Source organism: Dermacentor albipictus, unplaced genomic scaffold (genome assembly GCF_038994185.2).
Source record: "Dermacentor albipictus isolate Rhodes 1998 colony unplaced genomic scaffold, USDA_Dalb.pri_finalv2 scaffold_11, whole genome shotgun sequence".
NCBI lineage: Eukaryota > Metazoa > Arthropoda > Arachnida > Ixodida > Ixodidae > Dermacentor > Dermacentor albipictus.
In genome coordinates, this window is record NW_027225565.1 from 16,232,989 (window position 1) to 16,254,271 (window position 21,283).

Consider the following 21,283-nt stretch of genomic DNA (forward strand, 5'->3'; position numbering starts at 1 on the left):
GCTGTAGCCTCTTGGCCAAGTGCGGCGTAGTTCCTTGTAAATATACTTGTATATAGCTTTTCGTCTGCCTCTTCCTACGTAACAACATAAAAAAAATGTCTTTTCTAATTTACCGGTATTTTATCATTGTTGCCATTTTAGCGGTTTTGACGCTGGGTTTTGTGACTTTTCCGTCTGTTTAGTGCACAGTTCAATATATAGCAATCAGTGACTGTTTTTGTGACTTGAATGAACACTTGGCGAGATTTTTCACGACTTATAAGTTAGAAAGATTGCATGGAAAATGGCCTTCAAGAACGCGCTTTGGTATTCAAGAGCCACATGCAATTAGCCGAAACTCACTGTACGACGCACAGGCTCCGTGACCACGGGCGCTATAACGCAAAACTATTCCAGACTTTTCTATTCCAATTCTGCAATCAGCCCTCCGCGATCGGTCAAAAACTTTTTTGGACCACCCCTACTTCACCTGTCTGTCACGCGATGTCACGAAAACCGCGATAGCTCCCCATCTGATATGACGTGTAAACACTGATTATGCATGATTTGACCGAACAAAAGAAAAATTGTTATTTCTGACTCGACGTCTATTCGAGATTAGACCTCGGCTATTGTTGAAAAGTTTTCGGGGGGCACCCACTTCACCTGCCTGTCACGCTACGTCACAAAACCGCGAATACTCCCGGCGTCAAAGTGACGTGTACGCGTTAAAGATGCAATAATATGCCGCAAAAAAAAACTGAATTTGCTTCTGAATAGCTGCACGCTCCCCGTTCCCAAAAGGAATAATAGGTGGCTGCCGCCGATCGCTCAGACACTGGCTACTCGCACTTGCCGGAAATCATCGGTTTATTTGCGTATTATCAAACTTTTTGTGTCACCGTGTAACATCTTGGAGCACTTTGGGCAAGTTTACGACCTCGTTGTTGCAACTCTTCTTTGCTGAGGATCCGTTTTACGTCATTCTTAAGGTTCCGTTGCATGCCGCCGCGATTTTCGACCAGCCACCACAAGCTAAGTCAGGGAAAGTGGAGCAATCGCAGACGCCGGCACCAGCCTCTTTATCCGGTTCTCGATTTTCAGTGCACTGCCTCGGCCACATGGAGTCCCTCTCCTCTTGAGCGTGTTCCTACCCTATTGTCAGCCAATCAGATAAGACAAGCCGGACAGTGTAGGAAATGTTATTCGTTTATCAAGGAAACAAAAGTGAGCTCTTATGAACGAGGACAGCGTCTGATTGGTCTATTCAGGACCCGCAGATGTTTGCATCAGCGGTTACGCAAATTTGACGTCAGGAGATTGGAATAAAAACATATTGGAATAGTTTGACGTTAGAGGGCCACATGATGAACCAACGGTTGCCTTCCGATTGGCAGCCTTCACATTGCGATAGTGGTTCACAGCGCAGTGGTTGCCATAGCCTTGACATTGTGGTAAGAAAATTGGAGTTTATTTATTATTTACAAAATATATTGAATGTCAATATAATTGAGTATTACAAAACCTATGGTGTAACTATTTCCATTCCATCAATAGACGCGTGGAAAACGTGTCAGAGAATTACTGTACCAAAACCAAGGGGAATAAATTTTCCATTCATATTAAGACATATCGACTGTGTAAAAGCGTAAATACCGCAACGGCTTTGCTCGTTCACGTGCGACTGAACCAATTGCTTCCGTATTTCACACGTTTCTGACAAATCGCTACTTCAGGGTGGGTTTCAGCAGGCAGATCAAAGGCGAAAAGGTAGTATTTACCTTGCACAAAGCTCGGGTAAATTGCCATGTTAACAACATGGAGGCCAAGCGCGTTCCACGCAATCTAGTTCTGCTACCACGAATATCGGCAAGCACAAAACATTTATGGTTATTATTCAGCCTAAATGCATTTTTATGCTAGAAAAACTACGTTGCCTTTACTCTTTTGAATCGTGCTGTAATTTTAACCTTCAAATCTGAAGATAATGGAAAATTTACGCTGTTCTAATCCAGTATGTAAATATTGGAGGGAGACGGTCGAATATCGACTTCTTGAAATTCGAATCGAATACGAATAGTCGGACCGTATATCGAATAGACAAACGCGGACGCACATATTTACAGCAGGAATATTTGTTTCAGAATAATTAGGAACACGTTTGCAATGATTCGACAGCCAAATGTCGCGCACAATTAAGATTACTTTCAACACAAGATGACAACAGACACGAAAAGAACTACACGAATAGCCGCTCCACACCTTTAAGCCTGGTGGCAATCAACTGTTCCAACATTGGCAGGCATTTGAAACGGACCAACTTTTCAAAAACGCATAATAAATATTTGTGGAAAAAAAATATCAGTAGGTATGGAAAAGGAGAATACGCTGAGGCGGTATTTGTGTGCCCTAGAAAGAGCACAGATCCTTTTACAAGAAAAAAAAAAACATCACTGGTCGTAACGTAAGAGATGAAACTCTTACATCAATAGGCTGCAAGAAATACTAATGGGTAGGCCATAAGCACAATATAGCCAATTGTCAAGTATTGGCCGAAAAGAAGAGCAACTGAGGTCCCCGGTTTTGTAAGAACGCTCTCATGTATTTGTTAGATAGAGATAATGAAGAAACGGAAAGCATAGGATAAACTATTTGTAGTTACAGATTAAAGTGCAAAAACGAGAAGCTAATAGGAAAAGGAGGAAAACTCAGCTTGGGGTCTGACGGTGAGAGCCGAATACACAACCTCTGCATTACGCGCGCATTGCAATACACATTGTGATACGGCGAACACGGCAGTTCCCACGTCCATGCAGTCTTGACTATTTGTGTAGTATACAAGGCATAACTAAAGGAGTGTTAACCAGCGCACAACTTCCATTCTTTTCGCGCAGCGCGTGATTTTGCACGCTGTGATAAGTCAGTGCTACACGAGTAGTACGGCAGACACAAGCGGATCAGAGAGCATGATCCTGCGCTGGAAGACGGTAGAAAATGACATACTTTCGGCGTCTGCGCGCGCAACTGCACAACGTAGGAACAAGCTGACGAAAAGGCAATACATCTCTCTTGCTGCGTTGCCAAATAAAACAGGAACACGCAGACATTCGGTTTGTGTGCTTAATTATTTCTTTAAGCTTTAATTCGGCTATTCAAGGAAGATATTACACAAATAACATACGTTGCTTCGAATTATTCTCGGAGTCGTTTTATGCATCGAAGCACGAAAGTAAGTGGAACACCAATGCATTTATCCGCAAAATTCGGAAACTAACATCTCGAAAAGGGTGTCATCCTGAGAATTCGTTCTGAGTGTATCTGCCTTGTGGACTCTCCGGTTAGAATTTGTAAATTGCAGTATGTGCCATTAGCTAAATAGGTAAACACTCAATTAATTAATTATTCTTAATTTGTCGATTATGCATTTCAATTTTTTTTACACATACCCCATTCGAGAAGACTGGTTTATGGAATATAATTGTGCTATCTGCCACTGCAATTCTAAAACAAATTTGGAAGTCTTCGCTGAAACATCCAGTATATACAGACAAAGATGAGGAGCAAGTTTAGACTTAAGTTTGCACTCGTAATTGACAGATTGTCCAGTGTTCCTTCATTTCGCACCCCATTCTCCACGGTAAACCTATATTTAAGTTTTTACGCTGTTTGATCAGCCCAATGCTGGGTCCAGCAAGAGCTCCTTTGTTGTGAACATTTGCAAAAGATCGAATCTCTTCTTCCAATGTGCTGCCAGATATCTATAATCTATAACAACGAACTCATCCATGCCTGTAATATGTTAGCAACTGCTGATATTATTTGCGGTATGAGGCATTTTGTGCGGGCTCAAGGCAACTGCAGCATATGCTCACTATAAATGGTCCTTTTCTGGTTTCTTATGGCATTAAGGTGAAAGCCTTCAGGCCCAAACAATAAAACGTTCCTTTCCATCGACCGCTTCCTAACCTTACGTGACGCCTCCTTACAGCGAAGGACCGATGGAGGAAGCAAGCGTAATCTGAAAGCTCCCTTCGCCCGTGCTAACGTAACGAATGGTTGCGGCATGCCTGGGTTCGAGAGGACCTCTTAAATGGTTTAGGGGAACATCTAATTTTTATATTGAAGTGCTAATATACAGACGCGTGCACGCTTTTTTGAAGTTTTCTTTACTAAACATAAAAAAGTACCACATTATAGCGCAAAACTTGTGCTCCAGCAACGTTGGCACATCGGCGTCGTGCAATGACTAGCAGCGCCTAGGAACGCCACGGACGGCACTTATGCCGGACATGCGTTTGAAACGAGCATGCCTGGCAAGACGTACCATGCTTGCGCTTCCCCGCAGGCAGGCGACAGGGCCTTGACTGCAAGCAAGCGTCACGTGGCTAAGAAGTGAGGTGAGGCGCTCGTTCAGCTGCAGGAGTGGCGTAAGGACGCATGAACGTAGCTTCGGAGCTACGAACCTAAGGCTGAGGAAGCACCAAGAAAGCCTTCGCTTAGGGCCCATCAGTAAGCATGCTTTCAGAGTCACATAATGTTGCCTCACCGCAATGAGGGCTTCGAGGTAAGAAAGATTCTTTTGTTTGGGCCTAAATGAGTTATGGGTCGAAAATTGACATCGCGCCGTCACCGCCGAGGAGAGGAGGTGACAAAATTGAAACGCGCAAAGCGTCTCAAGGTGTCTTGTACCCGCGATAAATTCATAAGGGCGTTTCACACAACACCATCTCTATATTCACTTGTCGATACGTGCGTCCTTGGCTTAATGGTCTCAATATCCGGCTTCTGTGCTAGAGGTCCTGTGTCCAAATCCTGCCGTCTGTTTATTTATTACGCAGTAAAATGTTCAAAATGACAAATTTGCGAAGTCGTGAAGCCGTCTGAAGCCAAAAGCACGAAATTTAGGCAAATCCATGCACTTCCCATAATTCCCATGCTGGTACAACAGCTACCATTGCAGCTCCCGCAGACACTAGGGCCAGAGTTCCCTCTAGTAATTATTGTATGAACTCCATCACAAGGGGAGAGCAAGACTACAGTCGAGCGAGAGAGATGGCAGCAGGAGCGCTGATTACCTTGGTTACGGTCAGGCCCGAGGCGAGGCGGAATTCGAGACGGGGCAGCCACGAGCTCCACTCTAAGACAGGAAGAACCAAAGAGAACGCACACGTCTTAATTAGACAGCGACAGCTAGTTGCTCGCCTCATGTTTCGTGAGCACAATATCGTAAAAATGCATTTTTACACACAACGTATTAGTAGCCCGCCTTCCAGGAATGCGTCACCGCGGCGAAAATCACTAGCACTCTGGAGCTGTAAGAATTGGCAGAAACTAAATGCTACTATTGGGGACCCTTTATGTGGGAGAAACCAAGCGAAAAGCGTGTTGTCTGGGTCACATGGGAAACTTTCAATCGCGATTGAACCCGGTCGTACTCGAGTGGATCGGGAAATCAGCGCAAGGGGTAAGCAAGAAACTACAAAGTACAGGCGCTGTTCTTTGACTCAATGGTGTTCCCTGTCGTATTCATGAGGTTGACGCGTACTGCTTTCTATGCGTAGTACATAAAGCGCAGCCACAGGTAGCTTGGTGGTGGACACAGCACCACAGACCATGGACTGCAAACCACGCACCCCAGTCCCGCTGAACCACGGCCTCCTGAAAGGATTGTGTGTTGACAGGGGAACGTACCAGTCTAACGGTGGTACCAGCCTACTATTTGAACCAGCGCGAGACTTGATGATGATGATGATGATGATGATGATGATGATGATGATGATGGCCTCATATTATGGCTCATACCCACACTGAGGAGTTGGGCAAGAATCGCGTGTTGAAACGATTACCTATTCTTTTGAAGTGTTACATATTCGATTAAAAAATAAAACAGAAGAACGGAATGGAAACAGAAAACAAACACATAAATTGCAAAAGAACAATCAAAACGTTATTCCTGTTGTTGATAGTATGTAACCGCAAGCGGCATCAAACACGTCCCTGTGGCTGACAGCTATAACTGATGCACCGAAAAATAGTATCGGTTATGATGATAATATTAACCCTCATTTAACAAGCGGAAGTTTTAGACGCCTTTTCCTTAACAAATTGTATCGCCGACTTACCAAAAAATAGTGTTGTAGTGATTCTGTATCTTGGCAGTATGTACACAGAGGCGATAGTGTCAGACCTGTCTGTGTAACTATAGGTTTAATGGAGGGACACGGCCGCGCAATCTCGTGATCACTACTTCTGATTGTCTTGATAGACACCACTGGATATTCTACGGAAATTTTAGTTGCTGAAAATCTGTTCGTGTTATTATTGATTGATGGACATCTCTATGAATTGAATATTTTCTATATCTACTTGCTGTTATGTCTGCCACTATTGGAAGAACCGTCATTATGGGGCCACTCAGAGGTGCTCGCGGTAATGAGTCTGCCATTTCATTTGAATGTAAGTCACAGGGGTGAGGTACCCATAAACGTTTTAGAGAATTCAATTTTGGACGAACTAATGTTACAAGCGGCTTTAGAGTTGGCGAATTGGATGAAGCTGTAAGCGAAGTACAGACCGACGGGGAATCTGTTTTAGTAACCGCGCCTATTGAGTTCGAAGGGAGCTTCCGAAACGCTGAAATCACTGCTAAATGCTGGCTTCAAAAACGAGTGTGAAATCTGGCAGTCTCAAGGAGAGTGACCATGCAGATAAGCGGAAGCGAGAAAATGCCTACGCCCGCCTTTCCTTTGTTCACTGAAGCGTCTGTAGCTATTATGTTATTTCACTGTACGTGGCAACATAATCTTACAAGAGGTTATTTTAAAAAGTGGCTGATTGAAACTTACAGTTGGGGTGAGAAAATGTCATCAAAATCTATCTTAATATTCTGATTTAAGTCGGTACATGGATTACCTCTCAAATGTTCACATTCAGGCTATCTAATTCTTTTTGTACAAATAGTATCTGTAGAGTGTGAAAACGAGGCCAATGAGCAAGAAAGAAGGAATTTGGATCACTAATAAACGCGTATTGAGATCGTATAAGCGGCAACCTGTAAAATTTCAGAAATGCTTGAATTGCTAAGATGCGAATTCTGAAGGGAAATGTTGGAAGGTGCACTTCTTGCTAGGTAACATTATTACCCACAAACTTGGGGAGTCCCAGACACAGGCGTAGGGCCTTGCGCTCCAAAATAACAAGAGGCTTTATTTTATAAGCAGGGCCGCCTGAGAACAAAAAAATTAAATTATGGGGTTTTACGTGCCAAAACCACTTTCTGATTATGAGACACGCCATAGTGGGGGACTCCGGAAATTTCGACCACCTTGGGTTCTTTAACGTGCACCTAAATCTAAGTACAGGGGTGTTTTCGCATTTCGCCCCCATCGAAATGCGGCCGCCGTGGCCCGGATTCGATCCCGCGACCTCGTGCTCAGCAGCCTAACACCATAGCCACGGAGCAACCACGGCGGGCGCCTGAGAATAAGGCACACCCAAATTCCAATAAGGGTCTCAGGATATACATTTTATAAATCCTTAACAGTGAATCCCTACGTAGTCCACACTGTGGGTTCTCAACCGTGAGAACACCTGTTTGAGGTGCGATACGTGTTGTTCCCAGCTGTCCGAAAAAATTGCTACATCATCCAGATATGGCAAGGCGAACTCCTGCAAGTCTTTTAGGACAATATGCATAAACTTAGAGAAGCTAAACGGCGCGTTCTTCAGCCCGAAGCTGAGTGCGAGAGGGCGAAAAGTGCCTACATGTGAGATGAATGCGGCATAGCGGCTGGCACTTTCTCAAAGGGTAGCGAGCAAAACGGTCGCGAACCGACCTTGCCCCTAGACAGGACACTTCCTCCTGCTGCGATCTCAACAAGCAAGTATGCGCGCGACGCCATCGCCCTCGCCGACGATGCACGCCAGCTTGCCCGTGCACGACTGACGGCCTCACAAACCACTCATCAGTGTCAGTAAAACGCCCGCCATCGTGACGTACAGTATTCGCCTGGTGCGCTCGTGCTCCTGTCATGGCCCTCTCGTCACGCCGGACTTTCAAAGAAGCTCCTTTCGCGATACGCAGGGCCCTACCGCGTGCTGCGCCAGGTGACGCATGTGACGTACGATATTGCTCCTCTGGGCTCAACCTCGTCCTCTCCTCTGGAATATAGTTATGTCGTGCACATCAGTCGGCTCAAGGCCTACTACACTGCTTCCGAGTTCGGCCTTTAGTCGCACCGGGACGGCACTGTTGCCGCCGGGGGCAGTGGTACGGAACAGCAGCAGCAGCAGCAGCAAACGACTTTATTGGGGTCCTGAGGAGCTAAGTGGGGGCCTGCAGGTCCCTACCCAGCCGCTGGCTAGTCCCATGTCGGAACAGAGAGGCCATGCCTCTCCGCTCGTTCACGGGCCCTCTGGACAGCCAGGAGCTGGACGTCCTGTCTCGGGTCTGTGATGGCCTTCGTCCAGTCTTCTTCTGTATTAAAATCTTGTAACACAGGGCACTGCCAGAGCATGTGATTTAATGAGCTAAATTCAGTGCCGCAATCTGGGCAGAGTGGATCGATGTCCGGGTGGAGCTTGTTCAAAAAGGCCCTAGAGGGGTAGGACCCCGTCTGGAGCATGCGAAGCGTGCTAGCTTGTGGCCTGTTAAGCTTATGATGGGGGAAAGGAAAACTCTGCCTATTCCCTCTGTAATGAGAGGTGATTTCATGAAAGGTAACCAGTGGATCACTGTGGACGAGCTCTCCCGAACTCACGCGAGACACCATCCCGTCGCGGCATACGAAACCTCGCGCACGGTCGTGGGCTATCTCATTGGGGTTCAGGTGACCCAGTAATACGTCTGGTCCCATGTGAGCTGGGAACCAGACTATGTGGTGAACAACGTCAGAGGGGTGTTTGCCGTTTAGAATCCTGGCTGCTTCTTTGGCTATCAATCCCGATGCGAACGCTCTAACGGCTGCTCGGGAGTCCGTGTACACCGTAGTGCGGTTTGAGTCCAGTAATCCGAGAGCTATAGCAGCCTGTTCCGCCACATCGACCGAGGAGGTTTTCAGCGAGGCTGCCGAGAGGACTTCTCCCTTGTCATTGACTATGGCTACGGAGAACTTTTGGCACTGGCGTGTCGCGCCGCGTCAATAAAGGTCTCCGTTCCGGATATGTTCTTTAAGAAAGTTCTAGCCCTCGCTAACCTTCGACCTTTATTGTGTTGGGGGTGGACATTTCTTGGAAAAGGGTCTACAATAAAGGAGTTCCATGTCTGAACATCAAGTTGCGTGATATTTTCCTGATTGAAGCTAGGACGGAGGCCTGCCGCATCCAGAAGTCTTCTGCCTGCTTTGGAGTTTGATAATCTAATGATTTGTGCTGATTTTTGTGCTTCTATTAATTCCGAAGTTGTGTTGTGTACTCCCAATGACATGAGTTTCTCTGTGTTAGCCGTGATTGGCACGCCGATCACCTTTTTGATACTTTTTCGCATAAGCGTGTCTAATTTATCCATTTCTGTTTTCGTCCAATTGAGGGCTGCGACTATGTAAATGACATGGCTGATGAGGAAAGCATGGTGAGCCCTAAGGAGTATATCCTCGCCTATGCCACCTTTCTTGTTGGACACTCTCATGATTAATCTAATAATGTTTTCAGTTTTCGTGGTGAGTTGGGCTATAGTCTTAGCGTTGCATCCCTTTGAGTTTATTGAAAGCCCTAGTATTTGGATAGAGTCTACTCTCGGGATGGTGTGCCCATCTCTGGTACGAACGCTAATTGGCACCTGATCGAGTGGGGTGAGTCCCCTAGCAACTCGCCTGGCCTGTGTGTACAGCAAGAGTTCCGACTTTCCAGGCGAGAGTGCCAGTCCCGTACCTTTCAAGAAAGACTCCGTAACATCCAGAGCCTCCTGTAGAGCTTGTTCGACCGTAGCCTCCGATCCTCCAGAACACCAGATTGTAATATTGTCAGCATATAATGCATGACCTACGTAAGGAATTGCTGCAAGGCTTTCCGACAACTTGCGCATTGCTATATTAAACAGAAGGGGTGAGATAACTGCCCCTTGGGGAGTACCCCTGTTTCCGAGTGTGAAGTATTCCGAGACTGATTGCCTCAACTTTATGGCCGCCGTCCTGCTCTCGAGGAAGGATGCAACGAAGGAGAAGAATTTAACTCCTATGTTCAAGGCTGATATCTCCTGTAGGATATAGTCATCTGCAATGGTATCGAATGCCTTGGTTAGATCCAGTGCGAGGACGCCTTTTACATCTTGCTTTGAGAGTCGATTATCTGTGTTTTGAGCAGGAGCATGACATCCTGCGTTGAAAGCAAGGGCCTGAAACCAACCATATTGTACGGGAATAGTTCGTTGCGCTCAATATGTCTCGATATCCTGTTATGCACTGCATGTTCCGCTACTTTGCTAACGCAAGAAGTAAGGGAGATAGGACGGAGGTTCTCCAAGCTGGGTGATTTACCTGGATTGGGGATTAAGACCACTGTGGCCTTCTTCCAACTCTCCGGTACAACGCCTTGCTCCCATACCTCATTTATCTCCTTCACTAAAGCTTGAATTGCTTTGTCGTCCAAATTTCTTAAGAGCCGGTTTGTAACTCCGTCGGGGCCTGGGGCAGACCTTCCGTTTAAATTGTGCAGCACTTCCCTGATCTCAGCTTCCGAGAAGGGGACGTCCAGCTCTGGGGCAGACGCGCCCTCATACTGAGGGAGGGGAGAACCTGGGCTTTTGCCAATGGGAAGGTATTTGTTCGCTAGTTTCCGAAATATGGAGGCCTCTGAGATGCCTTCCATTTTTTCCTTATTAATTAATCGGTCTATGACTAGTCTCTGATTACATTTGGATTGTCCATCGTCTAAGAGATGTTTGAAGAGGGTCCATTTGCCTCCTTTGCGCATTTTTCCATGCGCTGCCGAGCAGGCGTCTCTCCATTGCTGTTTATTAAGTTCTGAGCAATGCTCCTGAATGAGTTTATTGAGCTCCGCGATCTTTTTCCGTAGCCTGCGATTGAGTCTTTGTGTCTTCCATCTCTCGAGGAGAGAGCGCTTGGCTTCCAGGAGATGCGCTAACCTTGAGTCCATCCCTGGGGCATCAAAATCCGTAACTATTTCCTTGGTGGCCTTCTCGACATCCATTTGTATCTGTACAAGCAGTTCACTGAACGTGTCGTATGCGGCCTCATCTTCACCTCTTATTTTCCTAAAGAGGTCCCAGTCTGTGTATTTATAGGTTTTGGGAGGAGCTGCTATTATTTCCATCCTGAGTTCTATTATGTAGTGGTCGCTCCCCAAGTTCTCCTGTAAGTTGGACCACGTGGCCACAGCATTTCTAGTGAAGCTGAGATCAGGGGTCGTGTCTCTGGCGACCGAGTTTCCCAGCCTCGTGGGGAAATGTCGGTCCGAGACCAGTGTCAGGTTTAGGTCTGTACTCGCTGCAACTAGGTTGGCCCCTTTCTTTGTTCGTGTTCCATAACCCCAAGCCGGGTGGGGAGCGTTGAAATCTCCAGCGACTATTAAGGGCTGCGATTTCGCAGTGGTTGCGACCCTATTTAGTAGTGAGCGGACATTATGCTTATGAGCGGAAGGAGAGCTGTACAGGTTGAGAATGAAAATGTTTCGTCGAATTTTTCCGTGGGGGATGATTTCAATTAACTGTGCCTCGAGACCGGATTTCTTATCCGAGTTACAAATTTTGACTTCATGCTCCTGAAAAGAGGTGTCTTTCCTGACGAATGTGGCGATACCTCTGCCATTTTCTCCTTTTTGACTAACCGAACGGTAGCCCGATAAATTTACCTTCTCACTAAGTGTTTCTTGCAAGAGCAGGACGTGTGGCATTATCGCTTGTGCTTTGATGAGCTGCAATAGAGCAGCCTTGCGCCTTAAGAAGCTGGCGCAATTCCACTGCCAGATAATTAGGCTTCCGGTTTGTCCTGCCATTTTGATTCCTATTGAGCTAGCAGAGCCTGCAGGGGACTCGTGTTATCGGGATCCTGCTGTACTTTCTTAGCTTTTGCAGTGGTGCCAGTGGAGATGCTTTTGATTTTGCTAGCGTCTATCATTTTCATTTTAGACTCGAGGATGCCAACTCTACGTGTTAGGTGGGAGATGTTACTGTCCATGGGCTCGACAGAGCTAGATTGAATAGCTAAGGCCTCTCTCATCTGCGTGAGCGATTCCTCAATTACCTTCAAAGACGCGAGTATGTTTGGTTCTGGCTTAGGGTCCTGAGCGGGGGACTCGTCAGTTTGCATTGGCTCTCTTTCCGTGGTCGCGGAGGGGGAAATAGCTTTGCGCTTATTCGACCCTTCTGCTTGAACTGGGATGGGTAAGGCTACTTCGCGGGGTTCACGGGAGTTACGGAAGAGCTCGAACTCAGCCCTCAGGGTTCGTAGTGCCTCTTTTACCTCTGCATTTTCCTTCTTAAGCATTAAAATCTCAGATTGCTCTCTTTTATGCTCCGGCGAGATGCCCTGTGTTACCTTTTTGCCGCTTGAGATGCTCATCCTGGCCTTGTCTGCCCAGGACATTGGTTCCTGGATTCGAACCCTGGAACCCGATCGTCCTCTCGAAAGGGAGCGTCTGCTGCTATTGTCGCGCCCTCTGGAGCGACAGCGCGATCTGCTGGATCGCCCTCTGGATCGCGAGCGGGTGCGTCCTCTCGATGCCGATATGTTGCGGTGGGGGGAGTAGAAGGGTTTCTCTCCCGCCATTGCTTCTCCGCCGCTAGCTGTGTCGAAGCCACGTGGTCCTGCTGCACGCTGCGCGTGCTGTGCGCGCCTCCGGCGCCGCCGTCTTTGGCGCACGATGTATGGCACCTGGAAGCGCTACTTGCACTTGCGGTCTGCCGTTTGGTGTGCCCCACCACAGATGGCGCACATGGGATCACATTGATGATCCTCTGACGGTGTGAGCATGCCACATCCGCGGCATTTTTTCTGGTCTTCGCCCTTCGGGCAAACGTCGGACTTGTGGCCCAGATCTCCACACGCATAACAAACGTCTACTTGTCTTCGATACAAGGAACAAGGGTAGCGAACACCATCACATACGACGTTTAGGGGGACCTTGTGTCCGTCGAACAACACGATCACTGTTGTTGTCTTCTTGATTCTTCGAACCCCCAGAGCGCCGGGGTTTCTCCGGTTGACGATCATCTCCGTCAGTTCTGCGTCACTGATGTCCACGTTGATTCCGCGGATAACTCCGTTACATCACGAAGAGGCGAGCAGTGGGAAGACGACGACGACGACTAGAGGCTAGCGCGGGCTGTAGCCTCTTGGCCAAGTGCGGCGTAGTTCCTTGTAAATATACTTGTATGCCTCTTCCTACGTAACAACATAAAAAAAATGTCTTTACTAATTTACCGGTATTTTATCATTGTTGCCATTTTAGCGGTTTTGACGCTGGGTTTTGTGTCTGTTTAGTGCACAGTTCAATATATAGCAATCAGTGACTGTTTTTGTGACTTGAATGAACACTTGGCGAGATTTTTCACGACTTATAAGTTAGAAAGATTGCATGGAAAATGGCCTTCAAGAACGCGCTGTGGTATTCAAGAGCCACATGCAATTAGCCGAAACTCATTGTATGACGCACAGGCTCCGTGACCGCGGGCGCTATAACGCAAAACTATTCCAGACTTTTCTATTCCAATTCTGCAATCAGCCCTCCGCGATCGGTCAAAAACTTTTTTGGACCACCCCTACTTCACCTGTCTGTCACGCGAAGTCACGAAAACCGCGATAGCTCCCCATCTGATATGACGTGTAAACACTGATTATGCATGATTTGACCGAACAAAAGAAAAATTGTTATTTCTGATTCGACGCCTATTCGCGAATAGACCTCGGCTCTTGTTCAAAAGTTTTCGGGCTGCACCCACTTCACCTGCCTGTCACGCTACGTCACAAAACCGCGAATACTCCCGGCGTCAAAGTGACGTGTACGCGTTAAAGATGCAATAATATGCCGCAAAAAAAAAACTGAATTTGCTTCTGAATAGCTGCAGGCTCCCCGTTCCCAAAAGGAATAATAGGTGGCTGCCGCCGATCGCTCAGACACTGGCTACTCGCACCAGCCGCAAATCATGGGTTTATTTGCGTATTATCAAACTTTTTGTGTCACCGTGTAACATCTTGGAGCACTTTGGGCAAGTTTACGACCTCGTTGTTGCAACTCTTCTTTGCTGAGGATCCGTTTTACGTCATTCTTAAGGTTCCGTTGCATGCCGCCGCGATTTTCGACCAGCCGCCACAAGCTAAGTCAGGGAAAGTGGAGCAATCGCAGACGCCGGCACCAGCCTCTTTATCCGGTTCTCGATTTTCAGTGCACTGACTCGGCCACATGGAGTCCCTCTCCTCTTGAGCGTGTTCCTCCCCTATTGTCAGCCAATCAGATAAGACAAGCCGGACAGTGTAGGAAATGTTATTCGTTTATCAAGGAAACAAAAGTGAGCTCCTATGAACGAGGACAGCGTCTGATTGGTCTATTCAGGACCCGCAGATGTTTGCATCAGCGGTTACGCAAATTTGACGTCAGGAGATTGGAATAAAAATATATTGGAATAGTTTGACGTTAGAGGGCCACATGATGAACCAACGGTTGCCTTCCGATTGGCAGCCTTCACATTGCGATAGTGGTTCACAGCGCAGTGGTTGCCATATCCTTGACATTGTGGTAACAAAATTGGAGTTTATTTATTATTTACAAAATATATTGAATGTCAATATAATTGAATATTACAAAACCTATGGTGTCACTATTTCCATTCCATCAATAGACGCGTGGAAAACGTGTCAGAGAATTACTGTACCAAAACCAAGGGGAATAAACTTTCCATTCAAATTAAGACATATCGACTGTGTAAAAGCGTAAATACCGCAACGGCTTTGCTCGTTCCCGCGCGACTGAACCAATCGCTTCCGTATCTCACGCGTTTCAGACAAATCGCTACTTCAGGGTGGGTTTCAGCAGGCAGATCAAAGGCGAAAAGGTAGTATTTACCTTGCACAAAGCTCGGGTATTTGTCATTGCCATGTTAACATGGAGGCCAAGCGCGTTCAACACAATCTAGTTCTGCTACCACGAATATCGGCAAGCACAAAACATTTATGGTTATTATGCAGCCTAAATGCATTTTTAAGCTAGAAAACTACTTTGCCTTCACTCTTTGGAATCGTGCTGTAATTTTAACCTTCAAATCTGAAGATAATGGAAAATTTACGCTGTTCTAATCCAATATGTAAATATTGGAGGGAGACGATCGAATATCGACTTCTTGAAATTCGAATCGAATACGAATAGTCGTAAAGTATATCGAATAGACAAACGCGGACGCACATATTTACAGCAGGAATATTTGTTTCAGAATAATTAGGAACACGTTTGCAATGATTCGACAGCCAAATGTCACGCACAATTAAGATTACTTTCAACACAAGATGACAACAGACACGAAAAGAACTACACGAATAGCCGCTCTAGACCTTTAAGCCTGGTGGCAATCAACTGTTCCAAGATTGGCAGGCATTTGAAACGGACCAACTTTTCAAAAACGCATAATAAATATTTGTTGAAAAAAAATATCAGTAGGTATGGAAAAGGAGAATACGCTGAGGCGGTATTTGTGTGCCCTAGAAAGAGCACAGATCCTTTTAAAAGAAAAAAAAAACATCACTGGTCGTAACGTAAGAGATGAAACTCTTACATCAATAGGCTGCAAGAAATACTAATGGGTAGGCCATAAGCACAATATAGCCAATTGTCAAGTATTGGCCGAAAAGAAGAGCAACTGAGGGCCCCGGTTTTGTAAGAACGCTCTCATGTATTTGTTAGATAGAGATAATGAAGAAACGGAAAGCATAGGATAAATTATTTGTAGTTACTAATTAAAGTGCAAAAACGAGAAGCTAATAGGAAAAGGAGGAAAACTCAGCTTGGGGTCTGACGGTGAGAGCCGAATACACAACCTCTGCATTACGCGCGCATTGCAATACACATTGTGATACGGCGAACACGGCAGTTCCCACGTCCATGCAGTCTTGACTATTTGTGTAGTATACAAGGCATAACTAAAGGAGTGTTAACCAGCGCACAACTTCCATTCTTTTCGCGCAGCGCATGATTTTGCACGCTGTGATAAGTCAGTGCTACACGAGTAGTACGGCAGACACAAGCGGATCAGAGAGCATGATCCTGCGCTGGAAGACGGTAGAAAATGACATACTTTCGGCGTCTGCGCGCGCAACTGCACAACGTAGGAACAAGCTGATGAAAAGGCAATACATCTCTCTTGCTGAGTTGCCAAATAAAACAGGAACACGCAGACATTCGGTTTGTGTGCTTAATTATTTCTTTAAGCTTTAATTCGGCTATTCAAGGAAGATATTACACAAATAACATACGTTGCTTTGAATAATTCTCGGAGTCGTTTTATGCATCGAAGCACGAAAGTAAGTGGAACACCAATGCATTTATCCGCAAAATTCGGAAACTAATATCTCGAAAACGGTGTCATCCTGAGAATTCGTTCTGAGTGTATCTGCCTTGTGGACTCTCCGGCTAGAATTTGTAAATTGCAGTATGTGCCATTAGCTAAATAGGTAAACACTCAAATAATGAATTATTGTTAATTTGTCGATTATGCATTTCAATTTTTTTTACACATAACCTGTTCGAGAAGACTGGTTTATGGAATATAATTGTGCTATCTGCCACTGCAATTCTAAAACAAATTTGGAAGTCTTCGCTGAAACATCCAGTATATACAGACAAAGATGAGGAGCAAGTTTAGACTTAAGTTTGCACTCGTAATTGACAGATTGTCCAGTGTTCCTTCATTTCGCACCCAATTCTCCACGGTAAACCTATATTTAAGTTTTTACGCTGTTTGATCAGCCGAATGCTGGGTCCAGCAAGAGCTGCTTTCTTGTGAACATTTGCAAAAGATCGAATCTCTTCTTCCAATGTGCTGCCAGATATCTATAATCTATAACAACGAACTCATCCATGCATGTAATATGTTAGCAACTGCTGATATTATTTGCGGTATGAGACATTTTGTGCGGGCTCAAGGCAACTGCAGCATATGCTCACTATAAATGGTCCTTTTCTGGTTTCTTATGGCATTAAGGTGAAAGCCTTCAGGCCCAAACAGTAAAACGTTCCTTTCCATCGACCGCTTCCTAACCTTACGTGACGCCTCCTTACAGCGAAGGACCGATGGAGGAAGCAAGCGTAATCTGAAAGCTCCCTTCGCCCGTGCTCACGTAAGGAATGGTTGACGCATGCCTGGGTTCGAGAGGACCTCTTAAATGCTTTAGGGGAACATCTAATTTTTAAATTGAAGTGCTAATATACAGACGCGTGCACGCTTTTTTGAAGTTTTCTTTACTAAACGTGAAAAAGTACCACATTATAGCGCAAAACTTGTGCTCCAGCAACGTTCGCGTCGTGCAATGACTAGCAGCGCCTAGGAACGCCACGGACGGCACTTATGCCGGACATGCGTTTGAAACGAGCATGCCTGGCAAGACGTACCATGCTTGCGCTTCCCCGCAGGCAGGCGACAGCGCCTTGACTGCAAGCAAGCGTCACGTGGCTAAGAAGTGAGGTGAGGCGCTCGTTCAGCTGCAGGAGTGGCGTAAGGACGCATGAACGTAGCTTCGGAGCTACGAACCTAAGGCTGAGGAAGCACCAAGAAAGCCTTCGCTTAGGGCCCATCAGTAAGCATGCTTTCGGAGTCACATAATGTTGCCTCACCGCAATGAGGGCTTCGAGGTAAGAAAGATTCTTTTGTTTGGGCCTAAATGAGTTATGGGTCGAAAATTGACATCGCGCCGTCACCGCCGCGGAGAGGAGGTGACAAAATTGAAACGCGCAAAGCGTCTCAAGGTGTCTTGTACCCGCGATAAATTCATAAGGGCGTTTCACACAACACCATCTCTATATTTACTTGTCGATACGTGCGTCCTTGGCTTAATGGTCTCAATATCCGGCTTCTGTGCTAGAGGTCCTGTGTCCAAATCCTGCCGTCTGTTTATTTATTACGCAGTAAAATGTTCAAAATGACAAATTTGCGAAGTCATGAAGCCGTCTGAAGCCAAACGCACGAAATTTAGGCAAATCCATGCACTTCCCATAATTCCCATGCTGGTACAACAGCTACCATTGCAGCTCCCGCAGACACTAGGGCCAGAGTTCCCTCTAGTAATTATTGTATGAACTCCATCACAAGGGGAGAGCAAGACTACAGTCGAGCGAGAGAGATGGCAGCAGGAGCGCTGATTACCTTGGTTACGGTCAGGCCCGAGGCGAGGCGGAATTCGAGACGGGGCAGCCACGAGCTCCACTCTAAGACAGGAAGAACCAAAGAGAACGCACACGTCTTAATTAGACAGCGACAGCTAGTTGCTCGCCCCATGTTTCGTAAGCACAATATCGTAAAAATGCATTTTTACACACAACGTATTAGTAGCCCGCCTTCCAGGAATGCGTCACCGCGGCGAAAATCACTAGCACTCTGGAGCTGTAAGAATTGGCAGAAACTAAATGCTACTATTGGGGACCCTTCATGGAGGAGAAACCAAGCGAAAAGCGTGTTGTCTGGGTCACATGGGAAACTTTCAATCGCGATTGAACCCGGTCGTACTCGAGTGGATCGGGAAATCAGCGCAAGGGGTAAGCAAGAAACTACAAAGTCAGGCGCTGTTCTTTGACTCAATGGTGTTCCCTGTCGTATTCATGAGGTTGACGCGTACTGCTTTCTATGCGTAGTACATACAGCGCAGCCACAGGTAGCTTGGTGGTGGACCACGCACCACAGACCATGGACTGCAAAGCACGCACCCCAGTCCCGCTGAACCACGGCCTCGGATTGTCTGTTGACAGGGGAACGTACGAGTCTAACGGTGGTACCAGCCTACTATTTGAACAGCGCGAGACTAGATGATGATGATGATGATGATGATGATGATGATGATGATGGCCTCATATTATGGCTGATACCCACACTGAGGAGTTGGGCAAGAATCGCGTGTTGAAACGATTACCTATTCTTTTGAAGTGTTACATATTCGATTAAAAAATAAAACAGAAGAACGGAATGGAAACAGAAAACAAACAAATAAATTGCAAAAGAACAATCAAAACGTTATTCCTGTTTTTGATAGTATGTAAACGCAAGCGGCATCAAACACGTCCCTGTGGCTGACAGCTATAACTGATGCACCGAAAAATAGTATCGGTTATGATGATAATATTAACCCTAATTTAAGAAGCGGAAGTTTTAGATGCCTTTTTCTTAACAAATTGTATCGCCGACATACCAAAAAATAGTGTTCTAGTGATTCTGTTTCTTGGCACTATGTACTACACAGAGGCGATAGTGTCAGACCTGTCTGTGTAACTATAGGTTTAAAGGGAAGCTGAAGCGGTTTTCAATTTCCATGAATTGCTGGGATTGGGAAGAACAGACCTAATAATTCACGGTTCCGAAATTTTTTTCTTCGTTTTGTTAATATAAGGGGCGGAAATCGCTTTCTAAATCACCCCCGCGGACACGCCCCCATCGCTTCCCGGAGCGCCGGGTGAGGAGGTTACCAGAGGAGAGAACCGGCGAGAGTGACGTCACTGGCGGGGACCGAGCTGCCGGACCGGCGTGCTGGCATGCGCTGGCATGCCTCTTTCCGTCCTGCGCTTTACTGAACGACGCTACGAGAGATTTGCCGCCGCCGCCGCTCACGTTTGTTTTGCGATTTTCGTAAACTGTTCTTTCCTTCTGTGCTGCGTGAGTGCCTACAGCCAAGGGCGCCCAACATGCCCTCGTTCTGTGCAGCAATCGGCTGCGCGAACACACGCGGGCGAGACGATGTGGTGTTTCACAGGTTCCCGAAGGACAAGAAGCTTGCATCGCAGTGCGGTGAGGAGAGATAAGTTCGTGCCGACGAAATCAACTGTGCTGTGCTCGGACCATTTCCGCTATAGCCGGATAGCCTTACGACAAATGCGGAAACGCGTTGTTGCTAGCGTTGCTATACTCCGTTTCACACATCGGGTGCAACGCTGTGGAGGCTTGAGATACTTCTTGCAGTGGCTGCGTTCGCACTTAGAAAAAGTTCGGTGTTTCTTGACCCGATTTTTGAGAAAACTTTTCATATATAAGCTCAGTTCTGAATGAAAAAAAATAATTTACCCATAGAAACAATCCGTGTACTTATACGGCTGCTAACACGTTCTTTTAAATCAATTTTCTTTTCGGCATTCTTTAATTGCAGCCCGTCGCGGCAGCTTCACGTACATGCTCGCGCGAGCAAATGCCGCTGGCACGCTGCGAACCATAGACGGAAACGCGCGCAGTAATAAATTTTGGTAACCGGACTTCGTGCGTAGCTTCCACAGCGTTGCACCTGAGGTATAAATTGGAGTATAGGCTTGCCTAGTGACATTCGACGTACGGTTGCAGTTATCATGTTTACCACACGGCGGTGCTAAAACTGCCTAATATCTTTATGTCAATACTAGCATGGAGCGCGCATACCGATTCTTGATCGAGCCACAATCGCAAAGTCGTCGAACCATATTCTGAATATTGCACATATAATCCCCCTGACCATCTCGATCTGGATGTGTATGATAAGCAACTTCCATGACTGTACCTCGCAGCACTGCATGTGCGCGCTTTGAAACGCGGCACTTATGTTCGCGATCGTGTATCAACGCTCAGAAAACCACGGGACTTCAGACAAGCAGCGGCAAGGTGCTTGACATCGCGGAATTGTACCCGTGTTTACAATCTAATGAGAAGTTAGTGCTTCGGCATTCTTCCAGCAGCAAGTTCCCAGTGACACTTTAGCGCATTTTTTCTCCCGTCATTGGAACGTGCAGCTACATGAAAAAAAAAGCATACGTAACAGCTAAGATTTCCAGCGCGCGAGAAGGTGTACACATCGCTCTCGCTTTTGGCACACTCAACATCGTCGTTGCCGCCGTTGCCGCCATCGTTTTCCGCACCGGATGTCAGTTCGAACATGTATGGCGAAAATACAAGCTGTCCGAGACAGCGAAAACGTTCCATAATGCTTACAACTCAGCTATGCAGCCAGAACAGAACAGCGTGCTACGCTCTCAAACGGCGGCGCCGACCGGAGACTGCCGCCACTGACGTCACAGCGGCTCCGACCAATCACGGGCAACAGCGGCATTCGCGCGATACCCTGAGGCGCTGGTGCGCGTTTTCATGAAAAAACAGCCGCTTGCGCTTGTTTCCGCCCTTTTTGAACGAGATATTCGTGTT

The 21,283-nt window shown here is 46.5% G+C and overlaps 1 protein-coding gene across 2 annotated transcripts in view; it reads right to left on the reverse strand.

The window, feature by feature from the left end:
* Nucleotides 1–21,283, reverse strand: part of LOC135896800 (uncharacterized) — a 183,139-nt gene that overhangs the window by 53,035 nt on the left and 108,821 nt on the right. Inside the window, exons 1-3 of one of the 2 annotated variants that reach the window (XM_065425290.1) lie at nucleotides 18,773–18,922; nucleotides 18,281–18,342; nucleotides 5,055–5,116 (exon numbers count right to left, since the gene is read on the reverse strand). In XM_065425290.1, the coding sequence (XP_065281362.1) occupies nucleotides 5,055–5,116; nucleotides 18,281–18,342; nucleotides 18,773–18,819 (171 nt within the window). In that variant the 5' untranslated portion in view covers nucleotides 18,820–18,922. Of the gene's footprint in view, nucleotides 1–5,054; nucleotides 5,117–18,280; nucleotides 18,343–18,772; nucleotides 18,923–21,283 lie in introns of those variants that run through there. The other variant, XM_065425289.2, reaches the window with a different exon arrangement.